At 33.6% G+C, this 17,796-nt stretch overlaps 1 protein-coding gene across 2 annotated transcripts in view; it reads left to right on the plus strand.

Moving 5' to 3' along the window:
- Nucleotides 1-12,438, plus strand: part of cfap43 (cilia and flagella associated protein 43) — a 22,345-nt gene extending 9,907 nt beyond the window's left edge. For both annotated transcript variants that reach the window (XM_046871693.1, XM_046871685.1), the window contains exons 17-40: nucleotides 557-724; nucleotides 806-936; nucleotides 1,071-1,173; nucleotides 1,580-1,690; nucleotides 2,244-2,321; nucleotides 3,294-3,419; nucleotides 3,653-3,757; nucleotides 3,975-4,082; nucleotides 4,183-4,374; nucleotides 4,505-4,711; nucleotides 5,597-5,686; nucleotides 6,113-6,193; nucleotides 6,343-6,468; nucleotides 6,718-6,837; nucleotides 6,918-7,025; nucleotides 7,248-7,334; nucleotides 7,421-7,509; nucleotides 7,990-8,197; nucleotides 8,390-8,502; nucleotides 8,666-8,825; nucleotides 9,261-9,425; nucleotides 10,119-10,199; nucleotides 10,298-10,451; nucleotides 12,114-12,438. In XM_046871693.1, the coding sequence (XP_046727649.1) occupies nucleotides 557-724; nucleotides 806-936; nucleotides 1,071-1,173; nucleotides 1,580-1,690; nucleotides 2,244-2,321; nucleotides 3,294-3,419; nucleotides 3,653-3,757; nucleotides 3,975-4,082; nucleotides 4,183-4,374; nucleotides 4,505-4,711; nucleotides 5,597-5,686; nucleotides 6,113-6,193; nucleotides 6,343-6,468; nucleotides 6,718-6,837; nucleotides 6,918-7,025; nucleotides 7,248-7,334; nucleotides 7,421-7,509; nucleotides 7,990-8,197; nucleotides 8,390-8,502; nucleotides 8,666-8,825; nucleotides 9,261-9,425; nucleotides 10,119-10,199; nucleotides 10,298-10,451; nucleotides 12,114-12,277 (3,075 nt within the window). In that variant the 3' untranslated portion in view covers nucleotides 12,278-12,438. The remainder of the gene's footprint in view (nucleotides 1-556; nucleotides 725-805; nucleotides 937-1,070; nucleotides 1,174-1,579; nucleotides 1,691-2,243; nucleotides 2,322-3,293; nucleotides 3,420-3,652; nucleotides 3,758-3,974; nucleotides 4,083-4,182; nucleotides 4,375-4,504; nucleotides 4,712-5,596; nucleotides 5,687-6,112; nucleotides 6,194-6,342; nucleotides 6,469-6,717; nucleotides 6,838-6,917; nucleotides 7,026-7,247; nucleotides 7,335-7,420; nucleotides 7,510-7,989; nucleotides 8,198-8,389; nucleotides 8,503-8,665; nucleotides 8,826-9,260; nucleotides 9,426-10,118; nucleotides 10,200-10,297; nucleotides 10,452-12,113) is intronic.
- The last annotated feature ends 5,358 nt before the right edge of the window (nucleotides 12,439-17,796 follow it).

Genomic DNA, 17,796 nt, shown 5'->3' on the forward strand with positions numbered 1-17,796 from the left:
GAATGTGCTGTTATAGAAAAATAGTCAGTGGCTGGGTGGTGTGATATTGTCCAATGAGAAATGGCCACACTGAAGATCAGGAGTGGTGGAAGTAAACTATTTCTCTACTTGAGTAAATGTAAATTAAATAATACTCCAGTTAAAGTAAAAGTACCCCTTGTACATTTCTACTAAAAGTAAAAGCACAAACATTCCTTGAGCTTTTGAATGTTCCAATGCTGATTTCCGATTGTTGCAGGCACACAGTGAGAACACACAACAGGTTATCATTAACTCTATAGGTATTTATTTTAAAGTGGTGAGAAACAAGTTTTCTCTAAAATGTAGTCGAGTAAGATGAATGAAAATGAAAATATTCTGATAAAGTACAGATACTGAAAATATAAGCAAAAATACTTTGTTACTGTCAACCGCTGAACCCCTATTTCACTTACACAACTCTTTGTATATTCTTAATTTATCTTATATACTAGCAACATGCAGTAACATGAAAACAAACATAATGTTTTTCATACTTTGAAAAACTTTTCACATTTATTTTTATACACATTTGCAGTGTGTGGATAAATTGTCCAGCAATGGGAAAGTAGTTGAATTGAGTCCAGAGAAAGAAGTAAAAGGTCATTCTTTTGGGCCTGCGTTATTGGATCTCTCACCTAATCAGAGCTGGCTGGCGTCTGTCGGCAGAGACGGGCTGCTTCACATCCATGACATCATCACTCTGGTAATATTAGGGTTAGAACATTTTATTTAAACTTTTTTCACATGTTTAGGAGTGCAGTGTGCTGACATCTGTTTCATTCAGGAGATATATGTGCAGAAGCAACTTCACTCTTGGTGGTTGGCAGGAATTCGCTCTGTGTCTTTCACCCCTGACAGTCACACTCTTATCACTACTGGCCTCCGAGATGGATCTCTGGTCTGCAGTAGGCTCAGGTAGGAATGTTTGCCATTACGTAGAATGTGTATCAGTAGTTTAATTTTCTTTTTTACTTTTAGGGGGATGATAAATAACAGATGAACATTGTTCCAAAATTTATTTATTTATTTTTTTTTATTTTCTTTACAAGTTTAAAGATAGCTGAAGCTACCCAAAGTGACCTGTCTGTGGGAAACAACTTTGAGGATAAAATATCCCAAGAGAACCCCATCCTCAGTGACATGGCTGACTGGGTACTGCCATCACAGACACCAGAGGGATTTGCACCACCACAGACAATAGAGATACATAACTTTAGTATTGGATTATTCAACAATTGAGCAGTGTGTTATTATTTTTGTAATTCTTTATATATTTATACCATTGATATTAATACTTTTATTAATCTCCTTGAAAATGTGTTAAATGTGCATCAAAACAACTGAAAGGTAAATGTCATAGTAATAGATTGGTGTGGGTGTTTAGTGCTGAAATGCACACTTTTATCAAATATATTCCAAAGCAGGTCACTTACATATTCCTCCCAAATGAAGCGGTTTAATCTAGAATTGAGCCTGTTGAAGCTATTTGGGGATACAAATCTTTGTAAAAGTATGACTATTTAAAAATGAAACTAAACAGTATATTTTTATATGATAGGTGAGCAACACGGATCAAGTAACAATTGACACGGACAAAAAAGAGAGTTATGACAGTCTGCCTTCTACAACTCCAAGTAATTCCACATGGCTGGATAATAAACTAAACACAGTAAGTGTTCTAATGCTGTCACACATTACAAGCATTTCATACATATAATAGAATAGCAAAATGATATTTTGAGATTAGTGCAGATGTTGTATATGTTGTAGTGTTGTTGTTTGTGGATAAATGACATTAAAGAATGACAATTGTAGATAATTATTACTTTGCTTTTCTGTATTCAGTTTGTAAAATCGAAAACTGCTTGCAATGGGCTTTGCATGTCATTTTTAAAGATATGATATATATTATTATGGGTTTTAGGTTTTAAAGGACCACCCATGATTTAAAACATTCTTTGTTTTTGTTATACTATTATGCACCCTGCTTCATGCATCATTTACATACAGTGTTGACCCAGTTTTCAAATCTACCATCAGTTTGGCACCTTAGGTCTTAAAACAAGATTATAATCAAAGAATAAATTAATTAAATACATAGGAGTGCCTTATACATTTGCGACAAAATGAAGAGAGTCTTCAACAGACTGTCTGTGTGTGGCATTTATCACCAACTTGCCCTTGCATAGAGTAAAGAGTGAAAAAGTCTGTCATCTTTGCAGTTTCTCCAAGAAGAGAGCAAGCAGTTTACAGAAACCAGGATGGGTCTTAAAAAGAGTGTAGAGGAACTTCGGGACACAGTAAGAAATAGCGCAGTAGCATGTATAGCAGTACTGTAACTGCAATCATATACAGGTAGTGGTGGATAAAGTGCATCATTCCTGTTTTTAAATTAAAAATACCAATTCATGAGTAATATATTGCAATAATTAATGTGATTAAATGTTCTATTTTCATCATTTAAAAGAGTTTTCTACTGTTACACGCATGCAATGAGAGTATACTTAACTTTTGCAAACTGTAGGGTTTAATATTGCTTCCATGACTGTTTATCATTTAAGAAAATTTATGGATTCATTTTAAAGCAGTGAGGAGCAGCATCTAAAAATTAAGATTAAGTTTAACGTTTCCCAAAATGAAATTATTCTGATAAGTACGGATATTTGAAAAATCCACCACTGCATACTTTATATATCACCCCATTGTATAATAATATGCATATTAATGTGATTTAAAAAAAGCATTCGTTTCATAGTTCAGGGAAATTCCCTGCAGATTTTGTGAGCACATAAAAATAACTTAAAATTAAATTCCACGTAGGACTATAATTAAATGTTCTCACTGGTTGGAAAATGATACTGTAAAGGGCACTGCAATTTATCTATGCACTCTCATTTAGATTTAACAAGCTGTACTGCACTGTTCATGAACATAGTCATGTATTAGAATGAACACTTTAGATCTATATCAACTGTTTAGACCTATATTTCCAAAGACTCATCTTTCCTAATATTTTCGTGATCATTACTGAATACTTTATGATGGCCCATAAACAATATGCAAACAGAAAACAATTCTGCGAGCTTTAAAAATTATTTTTAAACAGCTATTAAGCTTGAACAGTTGTTTATACAACAATTAGCCATATTATTATAGATTTAATGTCATTTTTTGATAAATACTCAGAACTGCTCTGGCATACAAGTAATATTTCATGTTTAATCTTTATAATAATAACTGATAACATATATTTCATGCTGTCTTGCTGCAAGATCAAGGCTATGATGCAGGAGAATGAGAAGCTGCCAGAAATCGAGAAGCTGGAGCAGCTGGAATTTAATCTGGACATGGAAGAGCAGCAAAGGCTGCATCATGAGGGAGAGCAGGAGGTCTCCAAGGTAAAACCAGTGTATCTTTTTACATTTTATTTGTTTGCTTGTTCATTTATTTATTTGCATTTTTTTGCTTGTTAATTGCATTATCTAAAATGTATTTTTAAAGTAGAATGCATTTTGAACAGAGTGACTATAAAGAAGAAATTGTAAAAAAATAAAATTAATCTTGTAATGCATATAATATATATTTATGATATTAAATTAGCTATTACTTTGTTGTATATGCGCTATATAAGGTGAGAAAGGAGATTGAGCTTGAGAACCTGGCAAGATGTTATCTGCATGACATTCTCAAGAAAAAGTACTGGGATTCCATGACAGTAAAAGAGAAGGCCATTAAGGTAATAAAATTAATAATTAAGTAACAGAGCTTGATTTCTGTTTTGTGACCTTCATGCTTTTGTGACTTTTATTTTGTGATGTGTTAATTTCCACACTAAGTGTAACAAGCTGCATAGTTACCTTCCAGGTTCTAAAAGTGTCTGTATATTATATTTAAGAAAAGTAATCTTGCCATGCTTATTTCAGTGGGTTCTTCTTATTATATGCAATCTTTAGGCTTTTATCTCAGAGCAAGAAGTGGTTAACTTTCCCATGAAGGAACGCACAGCAAAGGAACTAGAAGAGCTTAACAGTGTAGAGGCCATCCGAAAAACTGACAGCAGTGTATGTACACATATACTTTATAATGCAGAATCCAAAGTCTGAAGAAATTAAACATGAAAAAGGTTCATCATACCTGTGTTATGTTGTGTTCAATTTGCAGCAAGATGTTTTGGAGAACATTAAGGAAGTAACAGAGCATAATAAAGATGAGGAGAATAAAAAACATAAGGAGGAGAGCTCAGCTTTAACAGGTAGTCTGAGTGCTCAGTATGAAGTCTCCAACCCTCACTTATATAGCCAGTTCAGTCTGCATACAAGGGACCTAAAGATCAACCAGATCATCCTGCTAAAGGTGACATCCTTATTTTATCCTGACTGTTTTAATAAAGAACAATAATACCAAGAACAAATTATTTTAAGTTACCAACTTGAGCATACTGTCTATAAAGAGATTTATTTTATTTGCATGATTTTATTTCTAGGATGTTATCTACAAAATCAAAACAGCTTTTAACGCAGAGTTTGAGTCTGTGTACAAGCAGAAGGAACAAGAGATCAACCGCATAAAAGACAAGAACAGGCGCATTACAGAGATTATGGAAAAACTCGAGCTGCAGGAGATACTGTGGGAGCCGATTCTGACTGACAGCGAGAGACCAGAGAGAGCTCTCACTGTCAATGACTCTGAGGTAACAATACCAGCAAGGTGGTCTTATATATTACTTGCATTCATTTGACATCAACATGTTTTTTTCCAGACGTTTATCTTGTTGTTAATCAGTAGTTTGTAAACCACAGAAGTATGAAAGTGATTAAGATCAGCTCTTAGGCTTTTCTGTTTAAAACTATACGCTGTACCAATTTATAGTCATAATATAAGGTGTTAAATCTGCTTTCTCTCAGGGTTTTTTCCAAAAATGTCCTTAGTTTGTCAACCCTGGCTTGTTCATTAGATAACTATTGCTACATTCAGACTAGTATAGTCTATGCTTTGTGGCAATGCTTATTTTTAAAATGGAAGCGATTTAGTTCGCTAGTTTTATAGTGCAATTCATTACAATCTATAAATCTCTCTATATTCAAATTTATGTATGCATGATAGTATGAACTTTTTGTCTAAATAAATAAAAATCCAATGTGGTCTAAAATAGATCTATAATTTGTTATTCAACAATTGTAAACACAATAACTGCTTGCCTTTCTATCTGAACCTGGATCTGGTCTGTACAGATTAAATCTGAATTTGGCTCTGTGTCCTTTGATTCCTAGTAAGAAATTCACACTAAAACTAATTCTGCATAATTTATTGCTCTTACAAAGAAATTTAAAAACTGGCTTTAGTAGTGGATGCTACTATTTCAGGTAGCAAGTCAAGACAAGCATTTAGAACATGTCCATTTAGCTCGGAGGTTTGTTTGAGAAACACTCTGACAGATAATTTAATATTAAAGGAATCTGTTTAATGCTATTTTTGATATGATAATGCTGACTGTTATTTGAACCTTGATTTAGGCTGTTGGCTTGATGGCTGTTGTGGATAATTGGCTCAGTATGATTTTCTGTGTATGTTTCAGATTGAGGTTGAGAAATACCTAACACCTGAGCAGAAGCAGAGAGAGAAGGAACAAAGTAAAGAAGTGGAGCAAAAGCGTCATGAAACAAAGGTCTAACTCCTACATATTATATTACTCATTGTAAATTTCCCTCTGGGATGAATTAACTGATCTATGTAGCTATTAAGATTGTTTACTACATTCATTATTTCAGAAGTTAACACAAATAGGCCATATAGACTATATGCCCAGTGCTGTTTTTGCACAACATTGTCTTTATGTCTACAAGTACACTCTTGTTTATAGTTCTTTTTTGCACATTGTACTGTATGACATATACAGTAGGTTTACTGGTCGCCACTATTTTGTGTTTTGTGTATCTGTCCCACACTGTCTTGTGTTGTCTGTTTACACTGTCTTTTGTCTTGCACTGTTTGCACTCGGTTGCGGTGAGGACAAAAATGAGTTGAATAATATGTATCAGTAATCATTGAAATATTATATTGAAATCTTTGTGGCTCTCTATTTTCTGTATAGGGAGACAATATTAGAGGACGAGCCTTGGATGACATGATGGGTGGAGTTCTTGAGGTCAAAAAAGAGGACATCCTGCGAACGGTATTTTGGCCAACTTGATTTTGACACAACATTTTTAGAATAAATTTATATTAAACTCTTTACTGTTTAAAAATATATCAAATATCAAATGTATGATAACCTTTACTTTATATGTTAAACTATATGATGAATTTGTATTTGACTTTAAGGAAGTGACACCCCCCGAGTTTATAGACAAGCCTGAGTTCGAGTGGACAGAGGAGGAAAGGAGAATCTACAAAGAACATGAAAAAATTGTAAAGGAGCTCAATGAAGAACAGGAGAAATATAAAAAGGTGATTAATTATCTGTTAAATTAATTTTATAAGGTTTGTGTAACTGTGTTATGCAATCTGTTAAAACCCTGGATGAAAGTCTCAATTTATTTCTGTGTTCCTTCATTGTACTTGTTGCATTAATAAAGACCTGTTATCCTACTGTGGAATTATAACATCTAAGTCAAATAATCCTTTGATAGTCATTTAAAGCTTCAATTGTATATAGTGATCTTATTATATTTGAATATCTGTTATTTATGGCCCCAGACCTTGGAAGCAGAGATGAAGAAACTGCAGGCATCCATTAAAGATGCCACCAAGGCCTTTGATGAAACTCTGAGCAAGCTGTATGAAAAGAAAGTGAAATCAGAAATGATTTTATATCAGGCAAGTTCTAATTATTTCTGTTGAATTGCATACTAGTTGAGTCTACAATACCAAGTAACACAAACATTTTTGTGCCACAGGAAGAGCTGAAGATCACCAACCTTTACCTTACCTTACTAATTGAGGAAGAGATGCTGAACAGAGAGGAAGAGCTCATCTATAGCCTGGAGAAGGCACAAACTGTTAAGGTACATTTTGTTTGGTAACATTCCTGCTGTCAGTTGTCCACTTCATTTGGGTGTAGTGTACCAAGAACAAAAGGATGAGACGAGTGATGTGTGTTGCTTGTCTTGCTCAAAATGGATGTGCATGAAGAAACTTGTGTGGCATGATAATTATTTTGGCTATAAAATTGTTTTCCATGGCCTGTAAAGTGCTTTTGCATATGAGTCACTTTTTTCTGTTGGCAGAATCAAATTGGAAAATATTTGAAAAATTACAGAGAAGATGTAGAGCCCTTTCGAGAGATGTATGACAATACTATTGCAGAAGATAAGGTAAGATCATCTCTTTCGATACACTAAACATAATTCTTTGATTGATCCTGGTAATATATTAGATACACCTTTTGTTCTTTTGACAGCTTCTTGACAGTGGATTTCGTAAAGAGTTTTCTGATGTCCCTGGACACATTGTTGACCAGCTGTACAGGCTTTACAAGCGCAGACCCAGGTACTTTCAAAATTTAGATCCTCCAAAAGTCATCAAGAAGAAATAAAATAGGATAAAATGTAGTCCAAAAAGGATTCCAAAGTTTTTTTTTTTTACAAATTACTCCAGACTCTATATATTGCAGAAACAGTGAACATGCCTGATTCATCCATCGCTGAGAAAAGTGGTCAAAAAACATTTTCACAATAAGGAAAAACATAGTTTTAAAAAGTTTGCCCTCCACATCTTATAAAAGCCTAAAGTTTAGTGCAAATAGAAACAGAAGTAACCATACAAAGTAAATAACAGCTATGCAAGTTGGCTGCAAAACAAGAACGAAATGCCTTCGGATGGACAGCAATGCAGGCAGCCTGCCACTCACCGTGGTGCTAAAGTAGAAACTTCTATGATATTGGCTCAGATGTGACTATAGAGTTTTTTTACTCCCGACTATCATAGTTGATCAAGGCACAAATGACAATAGAAGGTATTCTTTTTCAGGATCCAAATTATGAGGACACAGACAGACAAGATAGGCTCTTTTAAGGAATCTGCTGTGTTGAATCGAGTGGCAGCAGGAGGGCTTTCACAAATTATGAAAGCCATGGAGGAGTTAGATGCAGCACAAAACATGCCAGAGGGTCTGGACCCAGCTGTGTGGGTGAGATTTTGTCTGGCCAGGAGGACGAAAGTGGAGAGTGAGCAGAAGGTGAGAAAATAATTTCAGTAAAAGCTACTAAAATGAGAATGTATGCTGTGAAAAGGTTCTTATTAAAGAAGTATGTATTTAGTTTTATAAACCTGCCATGGATTTTTTTAATGTGAATATAAATAACGTATGACCCAAAACGGCACATTTAACTTACTTAATGGATAAATATATATATATGTTTGTTGTTAGGTAAAAATGAAGGCACTGACATTAGCAGAGATGCAGACATTTCTACAGAAAAGAACAGATGAGGATGAAAATGCACAAATGGAAATCATGAACCTTACTGATAATCTCAATAGGTAACATATAAATTGATTTTTTCATGTTATTAGCATCATACAAAAAAAAAAAACATTTAAAACAGTAACACGCATTAGTCTATGGTTTGCAGGAGCAAGGTTGGTGCTACATTATAAAACAATAGTAACAAAAAAATGACTAATAACATTAAATTCCTTGCAGCCTGCGAAAGGAAAGGTCAAGGTTCTGCCTTGACGTTATGGTGCAGATCCTGTTAAAACAGGGCCAGGTAGAGGTGAAGACTGAAGACTTTACTACAGACTACTCAGACTCTTTGTTGCTCCAGCGCAGTGTTGTCGAGGAACTGAACAACAGCATCAGGGTATTCAGACTAACATTACATTCTTGCATTCTCTTGCTGCTTACGCATATTGATATTTAAATTTTTGAGAACCTATAGTTTAAAACAGGGTGTATATACAGTAAGTTCCCTAATGTTTCCAAAACATTATTTGTGTGTGTGTGTGTGTGTGTGTGTGTGTGTGTGTGTGTGTGTGCAAATATAAACCTTTTGTATGTAATAAATTAAAAACATTCTTAGAACTGTACACATGCAACAATATTGGCAAAACAATTCACATATCTGTCTCAGACATCAGACTGTGGAAAGTGGTAAAAAACATTCGAAAAAACATCCTGTCAAAACATTACACTCTTGCTGTTTATGCATTTTGCCATTTTAATTTATGAGAACCTATAAAGTACTATAGTGCAGAACTGAGTACAAATAATGCACAACACAAAACTTCTCTTCCAGACTTTAGGAGTGCAGAAGCTTGCCAGCATGATGGAGTGCAAAGACTGTCATAAAGGAATTATTCAGCAGGAATGGGAGCATATGAGGATGAGCAAGCAGATTGAAGATCTCAAGAGCAAAGCCAGAGACATTCAGATGCTGCATGTGTCTCAGGAACTCCAAGAGGTATAGCCTGAATATGCTTATAGTGATGGTATGCTTCAGAACAATGCATTGTGTGGATGTTCTTAAATGGATAGTTTCCTGCCTGAGTAATGCATTTATAACACTCAAGAAGATATAGGTGACACCTTTCCCTGAGGCAGGAGTGCAAATTTATTTTTTATAAAGTGTAGTGCCAGGCCATTTAACCACAAAATATGCTATTACGTCAATTGAGAATGAGGGTGGGGAAATATATAAGGATTCAAACACAACATCATGTGCTGTTAAAGAGTAATAATCACATGACATAGTGTTGGGATGTGGCCCTAAGTTCCAATCAAAATCAAATCAAATCAGTTAATTCATTATTCTCTTATAACAGCACAGCACAATACAAATTGAGGTAACTACTGCTAATTCTATGTTTTTATTAATTCATGAATGACAAGACATTGCCATTATTGGCAATATATAAAATATATATGCATGTATATATGCATATTGTGAGTATACCTTCTGGCTGTATCCACTTTCTCCACCACCTAAATTAGAAATAGCCTACAGTCAGTAAATGTATACTTACAATAGTCATCTATATAAGAAGTTAACTGTATAAATGGCTGCAGATACAAACATATACCTAAACAAATTGCAACTAGTATATACATGTATAATTGTCTAGACATATTAAATAATGAGTGTGTAATTTTTAAGTACCTGACAGAAACAGACCATGAAAACAGGATGACTAAGAAGGTATCTGCTTTGGAGAAGACATTAACATTACAAGAGAAGGTAAAAAAAAATCCTATTTTATTGAATAAGGAATAAAAATAAAAAGTTAATATTTTTTCTTGGTACTGCACGAGACAAACTGCTGGCTTTTTGTCTAGAATTTCAAGAAGAATATAAAAAGCTGCAGGAACCTGATAAAGGAGTTGAACCGACAAGCTGAGGTGAAGAAAGAGAATAATGCAGCTTTAGATGTGGAATTGACCAACTTGCAAATGACGGTTCAAGAGATAAGAAACATCTATGAGACCTCAGGTATCTGGATTTTTTTTTAATGAAAACCCTTAAATATTAAAATAAATAATAGTGATGATTATAATCTAGGGGTGTAGCGGTACACAGAATCCGGTACACACAAAATTGCAGTAGTTGGGGGAAGAAATGCAAAACATAATATTGCTCGTCGTTTTTTTTGTGCTCATCAACATTTAAACAGTTTACATTTTTTTTATTATATTAATTTCAATGGGTAATCAATTAAATTGGCACAAATTAAATTGTTAAAATAAAGTTGAAAAATTTATTTAAATAGTTTACATTTGTTAGACCTCATTTGGGTAATACAGATGTGTATGTAAGTGTGTCTGTGTGAGTGTTTTACATTTAATAATTAATTTTCTAAAGATATGATCTACTTAACTGTTCTACTTATTTAAGCATGTTTAAAAAAATGTCTTCATTAGTTTAATCCTTCCAGTCCCTCAATGTGTGGAATTGTCAGGATTTTCTTCTTTTAAAATAAGTTCTTGAAGCTGGACATAAAACGCTAAAGATTTATTAACGCTAGCATTAGTCATTAGCTGCTTGCAACTTGCTGGTTAGAGGCTAACGCTATCACTGTGGATTCTTTAGTGTTATGCATGCGCAAAACAAATATTATTTCTGGTACAGAGTGAGTAGCCACAGTGACAATGCTCTACCTTTAGTTTGTATTTATACCCCTGGCATTGTTGTGTATGTTTTCAAGTTTAATAATAATAATAATAATAATAATACATTCGCTCAAAGTCTGATGCAGAGACTAAACAAACTTGCAATTTGCCAATATGTTTCTGGATGAACTCGGATTTTAACTATGTTCCGCATGTAAAAAAGATTGAATTCGGTACGACTGTATACCAAACCAAAAGCCCTATACCGAAAAATTTGTGTACAAATTCATGTACCGTTACACCCCTATTATAATTTCAAACCTTTTTTGTGCAATCTCAAACCTTTCTATGTAAAAATCTTTTTCTGTGTAAAAGATACTGTATTTATTTGATAGATTTTAACAAGTATAGCACTATACTACATATTAATAAAGTAAACAGTAAATTATTGTTACTTACTTTTTACTAACTAATTACTTTATTAGGCTATACAGCAAAACATATGTGGACACATGACCAACAAATCCTTATGTGTTGTGTTTCCATGAGTTTAAAACTACTGATTGGCCTTTAATATAGTGTCAGTGCTGCTTTTGATGCCCGTATCTGCTTCCACTTTTCCACTGGCAAGGCTTTTATGCCCATGGAGCTACAAAAGCAATAATGAGGCCCTGTGAACTGTCAATGTTTCATTTCATTCCAGAGATTTTACTGGACTTGAGGTCAGGGCAACTAACTTGCGTTCTTCCCCTCCAGCCCTGGCAACCCATGTCTTCATGGCTGTTGCTTTGTGTACAGGTGCATAGTCATGTTTAATCAGAGTTGAGATCAAACAAAATCTAAAGTCTACAACATGCAAAGACATCTAATACATTTGTGTTGCCTCTAACTTTGTGAAAACAGTTTAGGGAAGAACTACAGTACATGGTCAGGTGTCTACAAGCTTTTGGGCATATAATGTATTTCAATTTATAGAACATTTAAGTTGAATTTAATTGGCAGGGCCTTTTAAATATAATTATAATGATTACTACTTTGTTTTCAGTCATGGAGAAGACTCAAGAGAGTGAAGCTAAGCAGCGATATCAAAACATCCTGCGGAGGAAGAACCTAGCGGACTTGGCCAAAGCACAGGAAATGGACATAGCCGTACTGAACGCTAAGTTGGAAAGCAAGCGAATGAAGACGTTTCCTGCTTTTCCTCAGTAGAAACGTATCTAATAACACAGCCTTTAAATACAATACAATACTAAATCCTGTTACACACTGTTCCCAATCACATTTATATCCATAAGAGGAAAAGCACATAATAATTTAAGCATGAAATGAGCAAAATGTATAACAAAGTGCAGAAATGTCAAATAAATCTGACCTACTTTGAATCTCTTGAGTCTGTTGCTTTTATAGTTAAATATTCAACAATGGGGTGGCATGATGCCATAATCTTTTTTTTTACTTATGAAAGAACATTATACTCTTTTTCCAGACATTAGTTATGTAATGTGAAAATAAGGTGAAATAAGTTATTTTCTGTTATTACTTACATTATAGCAGCTAGAAAATTCTGATCAGAGTTTTCTTTGAGGTTTCTTAGTAGCAAGACAAGCTGCAATTCCTCTTTTAATTTAAAAGAGGGAAAAAGAAAAAGTGATTTTTCAGAAAATAAAAATTTCACTGTTTTGCTAAATTATTTAGTGTTTTTGGAAATGAATACATAGTTAAGATAAAAAAAAAAAAAGACAATGTAAATAGTAAACCAATCCTCCAGTTCACCCTGCATTGTCTTAACTGTGAAACTAGAACATTTAAATTACTTCTTTAAACTCTTAACTTTTGCTCACCCCTTACACAACTAAAAAATTGCATGTGAAATTAATAAGCATAATAAGCATAAAGATCATGTAAAAATGTATCTGTTAATATGGTACTGCTTTTGCCGTGTCTTCTTCAGGCACAAATTAGAGCGGCTCTTAACATTACAACATGCCGTGGCTTGTATATCAGAAATTCACTGCCTGGAGGTTTTATAATGCTTATGGTTTTTTCCAGAGCAGAAATTTTCCCCACATATAAATGTGTCTGTTGCTGATATGGAAACACCAATATGGTAATATCAAAAAAAAGGCCAATTCCCCCTGCTGTAGTGTAAATGTTGTCTCTGTAGCAGAGTAAAAGAAAAGTTTTTCGGTGTCTGACTACAGCAACTGGCTGGTGAACACAATAGCCTAGATACAATATCACCCCTAATGTTCCTTACATAATGGATGCTGGGTGTGCCTGCAGGTCATTAGGCAGGACTTTGAAGTACATAAAAAGTATTTTTGAGAATTGCTGCAAACACTCTGAAGGAAAAGTTATTCATCAATTCATCAATTTTCTCATAAGCTTTATTAGTAAGTAACATATTCTAAGGAAATTATAATCCCTCAAAGTGAATTTCCTTATTCTTTATCCTGATTTATAAAGTCAGTGTCAGGTTTAGCATTTTTTCTGCCAAGATTCATGTTGAGACTTTAATTTTTCTTCCGCATGTTCAGTGCTGTTCAAGCATTTACTTGCTGTCAGGAGATTCCACTGATGTTAGTTGTACTTTTGTGAATCACCTACTAACTCCAGGTAGAAACAAACACATAAAATCTGTTTTCTTAGTGCTTTTACACGTGATGAGGTGGAGCTAAGGCTCTTTCTGTAAATCATTTGAACTCTGTGTTTAGTATGTGTGGTGGGTTGGGTGTAGGTGATGATGGGAAAGTGAATGCTTAGCCTGGTGTATCATTTGTTTACCTAGTTGCCAAAATAAACGAATCATGAAACTGGTTTCAGATATGGAGATTGATTTTGATTATTTTAATGTGCATTAATTTTGTGTTCTTGTTAATAATTTTTAACTTCTAACTGTAATCTAATTTAATCTAATATTTAGGTCAAAAGAGATGCATGCACTAAATTGTTTTCTTAAATGTTAGAAAGTTGTTTGTATATAAAAAAAAATCAATGATTGGTTGGTGTCGTGTGTCCCAAGGCAAAGCAAATGTACTGATACCATCCCAGAATTTATTTTCCTCATAACAGAACATTTCAAATTTTGTTTTTTTATTGTAGTTTGCCATACAAATTTGTAGTTATTTAATCTTGTGGATTGGAAAAGGAAATTAGCTCTTATGATTACTTATTTTATTGCATCCAACAGTTAATTCTTTACCCAACCTTTTTTATTATCTTGCAGATAATAGAACAAAAACATAGCCTTTAACCTCTAGTCTAGGTTGTATAGAAGGTAATGTAGATAATATAAAAGCAAAAACAATTGCTCTATTGTGCTCTAAGCTGTTATTTGAATTCTTGTTATTTGAGTTATAGCATGTACTACCTTCAAAGCTGCTGTTCAAAAATCAACACCCTCTGACCAATCAAATTTGAGATTTCAACAACACTGTGGTATAATTTACGATAAAATATGCATTAATGTTGAGACAAGCCAGTTCTGAATCATATTTCTAACTCACATCTTGGTCCCTTTAGGCAAAACAGGATCTAGTCAGAAAAAAAAAAAATCTGTTCTCTAATGTGGAAGCATATCAGCTCACCCTGAGGGTGTAAGATGAATTCACCTTAAATAACCCCAATTATATTGATTTAATTTGTTTGTCCTTTTTTATTATTTAAACTGACTAAAGTGAATTTGACAGAGTGAAATAAAAAGATATAATTTTAAAAACAGTTCGATTAGCTAGTTTTAAAAGTCTTGCTTGTCTACAAATGAGGCTGCAGTTATAAACATTGATGTCATCACATCATTGGAAAATCACTGTCTTTCAGTGGTAAAATTAGCTTATTGCAATATAAACATGATTTGTTTCATTCATTCATATTGTAGTTAGGTAACATAACATAACCACTTACCTAGAATATGACCTATTGAAAATCAGAGCAATTCACTAACCTGTAAGAAAAGGTTTTTTTTTGTACCAGTCTACTTGTCTGTTTCCAGACTAAATAAACAGTATAACATTATATATATATATATATATATATATATATATATATATATATATATATATATATATATATATAAATCCCTATATGGAAATTGATAAGACATATAATCTCATCTCATCTTTGAACATATGAACATAGCCACAGGCAATGAACCAGTGATGATCATAAAGGCTGGAATTGCAACTCCCCAAGGTATTGTTTTTTCTTTTTCAAAAGTTTGCCAGTCTGTGTGGGTGTATGTGTGTGCCTGCCAAACACTTGGGAGTGGCTCAGAGTAAAACCCAGCCCAAGAGTCCTGCAGAGGCTTGTTGGTGAAAGTGGGAAGAAGATTAAAAAGGTTCTAGATGGAACAAAGATAAATTCTTGATATACGTGTTACAGGACTGAACTTCACACACAACTCAACCACTGATTCCTATCTGGTCTTCTCAAGGAACACTTTACATTTATTTGTGATAAATCCAAACTTTCTCCTGAGTTTCAGTTGGTCTCCAGGTAATGTTCCAGCATGTTTTACTTGTGTTTATATAAAAACTGTATTTATGCAGTTTATTTTAGTAAAACTAGAGTGATTTAAACACCAGATTAGATTTTGTATCTGTCTACCTATTGTTGAAAGACATGTATTAATCTCTGGATTCAATCTGGATTCAATCTGATTTAGTTAAAATGTATTTTTTTTGTTTTAATAGTCAGATGGATGTGTAAAGGTACATCAGCATTAGTCTTCTGATTTTTGAAGCATACCTTTTTGCTGTGTAAAAAAAAACTGAGCAATTTTTCTAATATTATTACAGAAGATTTTACGGTGAATGTTTTGAAGTTAGGTCTATAACTGCTATAAACCAGCACAATAAAATTTTTCCATGCAAGCATTGTGATATAATGTTTAATGTTATTAAAATATACTTTGTCAGGGTTGAAATGCTGTGTAATTTTTTTCACTTCATAAGAGAAGAAAAACATAGGTGAGACCGTGAGAGTATATTTGAAAGCAGGTGGTGCAGTGGGTGCGGAGGGGAAAATATAAAGACAGTCCGTTTAGAAGTCTTTTGTGTTCTTTCAAACTATTGTGCACATCATGACAGGTGCCTTTAAAATACCCTTTACCCTACCACTTAACATGAATAAGACAGTTGTTAAACAGAATGTTGTGTAAAACCTAAACTTTTCTGTTAAAACTTAATCTTGAATGAAATTTGAGACGTTACCTATTATTGTGACTGATGTTTCTTTTTTTGTTGTTGTTGTTGTTGTGGGTTTTTTATTCTGTTTTAAATATGGGAGATCCAGAAATATTTTATTCTTATCTTTATATTAATATAGGATATTTGTGTATGAGTGAGTTTCCCATTTAGTGAAATCTATGTTTAAGTCCCTAAACTATATATTGTAAACATCCCTGTTATGTTTTTTAATCTGTTTATTATCAGATTTTGTTCTAAATAAAATGCTTATTAATGAAAAATAAGTACTGCAATGGATTTACTTGATTTTTTCCACTTTTGTGTTTATTGATCATATCTAAATAAGAAAACAAATTACAGCACAGTCAGTATGACATAAGAATCTTATTTTTCTTCTTGTTCTTCTTCTTATTATTCTGATTATTATTATTTTTTATTATTAGACTTGTATTTTTAAACTTAAACTTTTTCCACAGCCAGTATGATATTTAATCATGGACAATTAGCTTATATCTTTTCTTAATTTATCTTAATTAGTATGGAATGGATGCTTTAACGAGGCAAACAGACGATTCAGGAGGAAGCGTAGGAGAGAGAGGTAAGGAATGCCAAATGGAATCATCCAAAGACCTATAATAGAGAACTAAATAATAGTAGACTGTAACATGTGTAGTGTGGGCTACCATTTTGGCATGAATTTAGAGAACGGGTTTAATTGATTTAATGACCGGTTTCTCATATGATTCACTCCTGATGCTGCAGTTTTCGTGTTTGTGTGTTAGTTAGAGAGACAACGATTGGGGTGGTTTAGTGTCACTGGATTGCGTTTAGCACAAATGAGTCCACTGGTCATTTAATAAATGTAGCTTGAATGACAGTGTTTAGTGTTAACAGCAATTAATTGCAATTAAAGTTAAAATGGCAATAATCACTTACTCAACTGTTTTGTCTACAGTTATAACTGAAACAATTTCAACAACCAGGCTCACTTCACTACCACCAAGTAAGTAACATCATTGAATTTGAAACCCACTGATCCTATCACCCTTATCACATCAATACAGTTGTTTGTGATAAGCAGTTTTGATAATTGTACATAATACATAAACAGTGAGAAACAGAGTGTACAGTAAAGTTTGTGTGTGTGTGTGTGTGTGTGTGTGTGTGTGTGTGTGTGTGTGTGTGTGTGTGTGTGTGTGTGTGTGTTTTCTCTCCATCAGAGGGCTTCAGCGGATCTAGCAGTAAAAGCATGAGTAACAGCTCTTGGGGAAGCGGCTTTGAGAAGAATAGTCTAAACCAAAACAGCAGCACCTCTTACTTCCAATCCTGTAAGTACATGTATAGCAGTCTTTTCTAGTCTTAAATAAACACTTAGTTTGTATTTAAATTAGTTTAACAGTAAACAGTGTTTTTACTCACTATTTATTTACTATCGTCTACTGTTCTTGACATTACCTGTGATTAAATCTGAGCTTCAGTCGTGTTGCAGAAAGTGTCACCAGAAAGGTGTTTGCAACCAAATGTATAGATAACCATAACAAT

The sequence above is a fragment of the Silurus meridionalis genome, chromosome 2 (assembly GCF_014805685.1).
Source record: "Silurus meridionalis isolate SWU-2019-XX chromosome 2, ASM1480568v1, whole genome shotgun sequence".
Taxonomy (NCBI): domain Eukaryota; kingdom Metazoa; phylum Chordata; class Actinopteri; order Siluriformes; family Siluridae; genus Silurus; species Silurus meridionalis.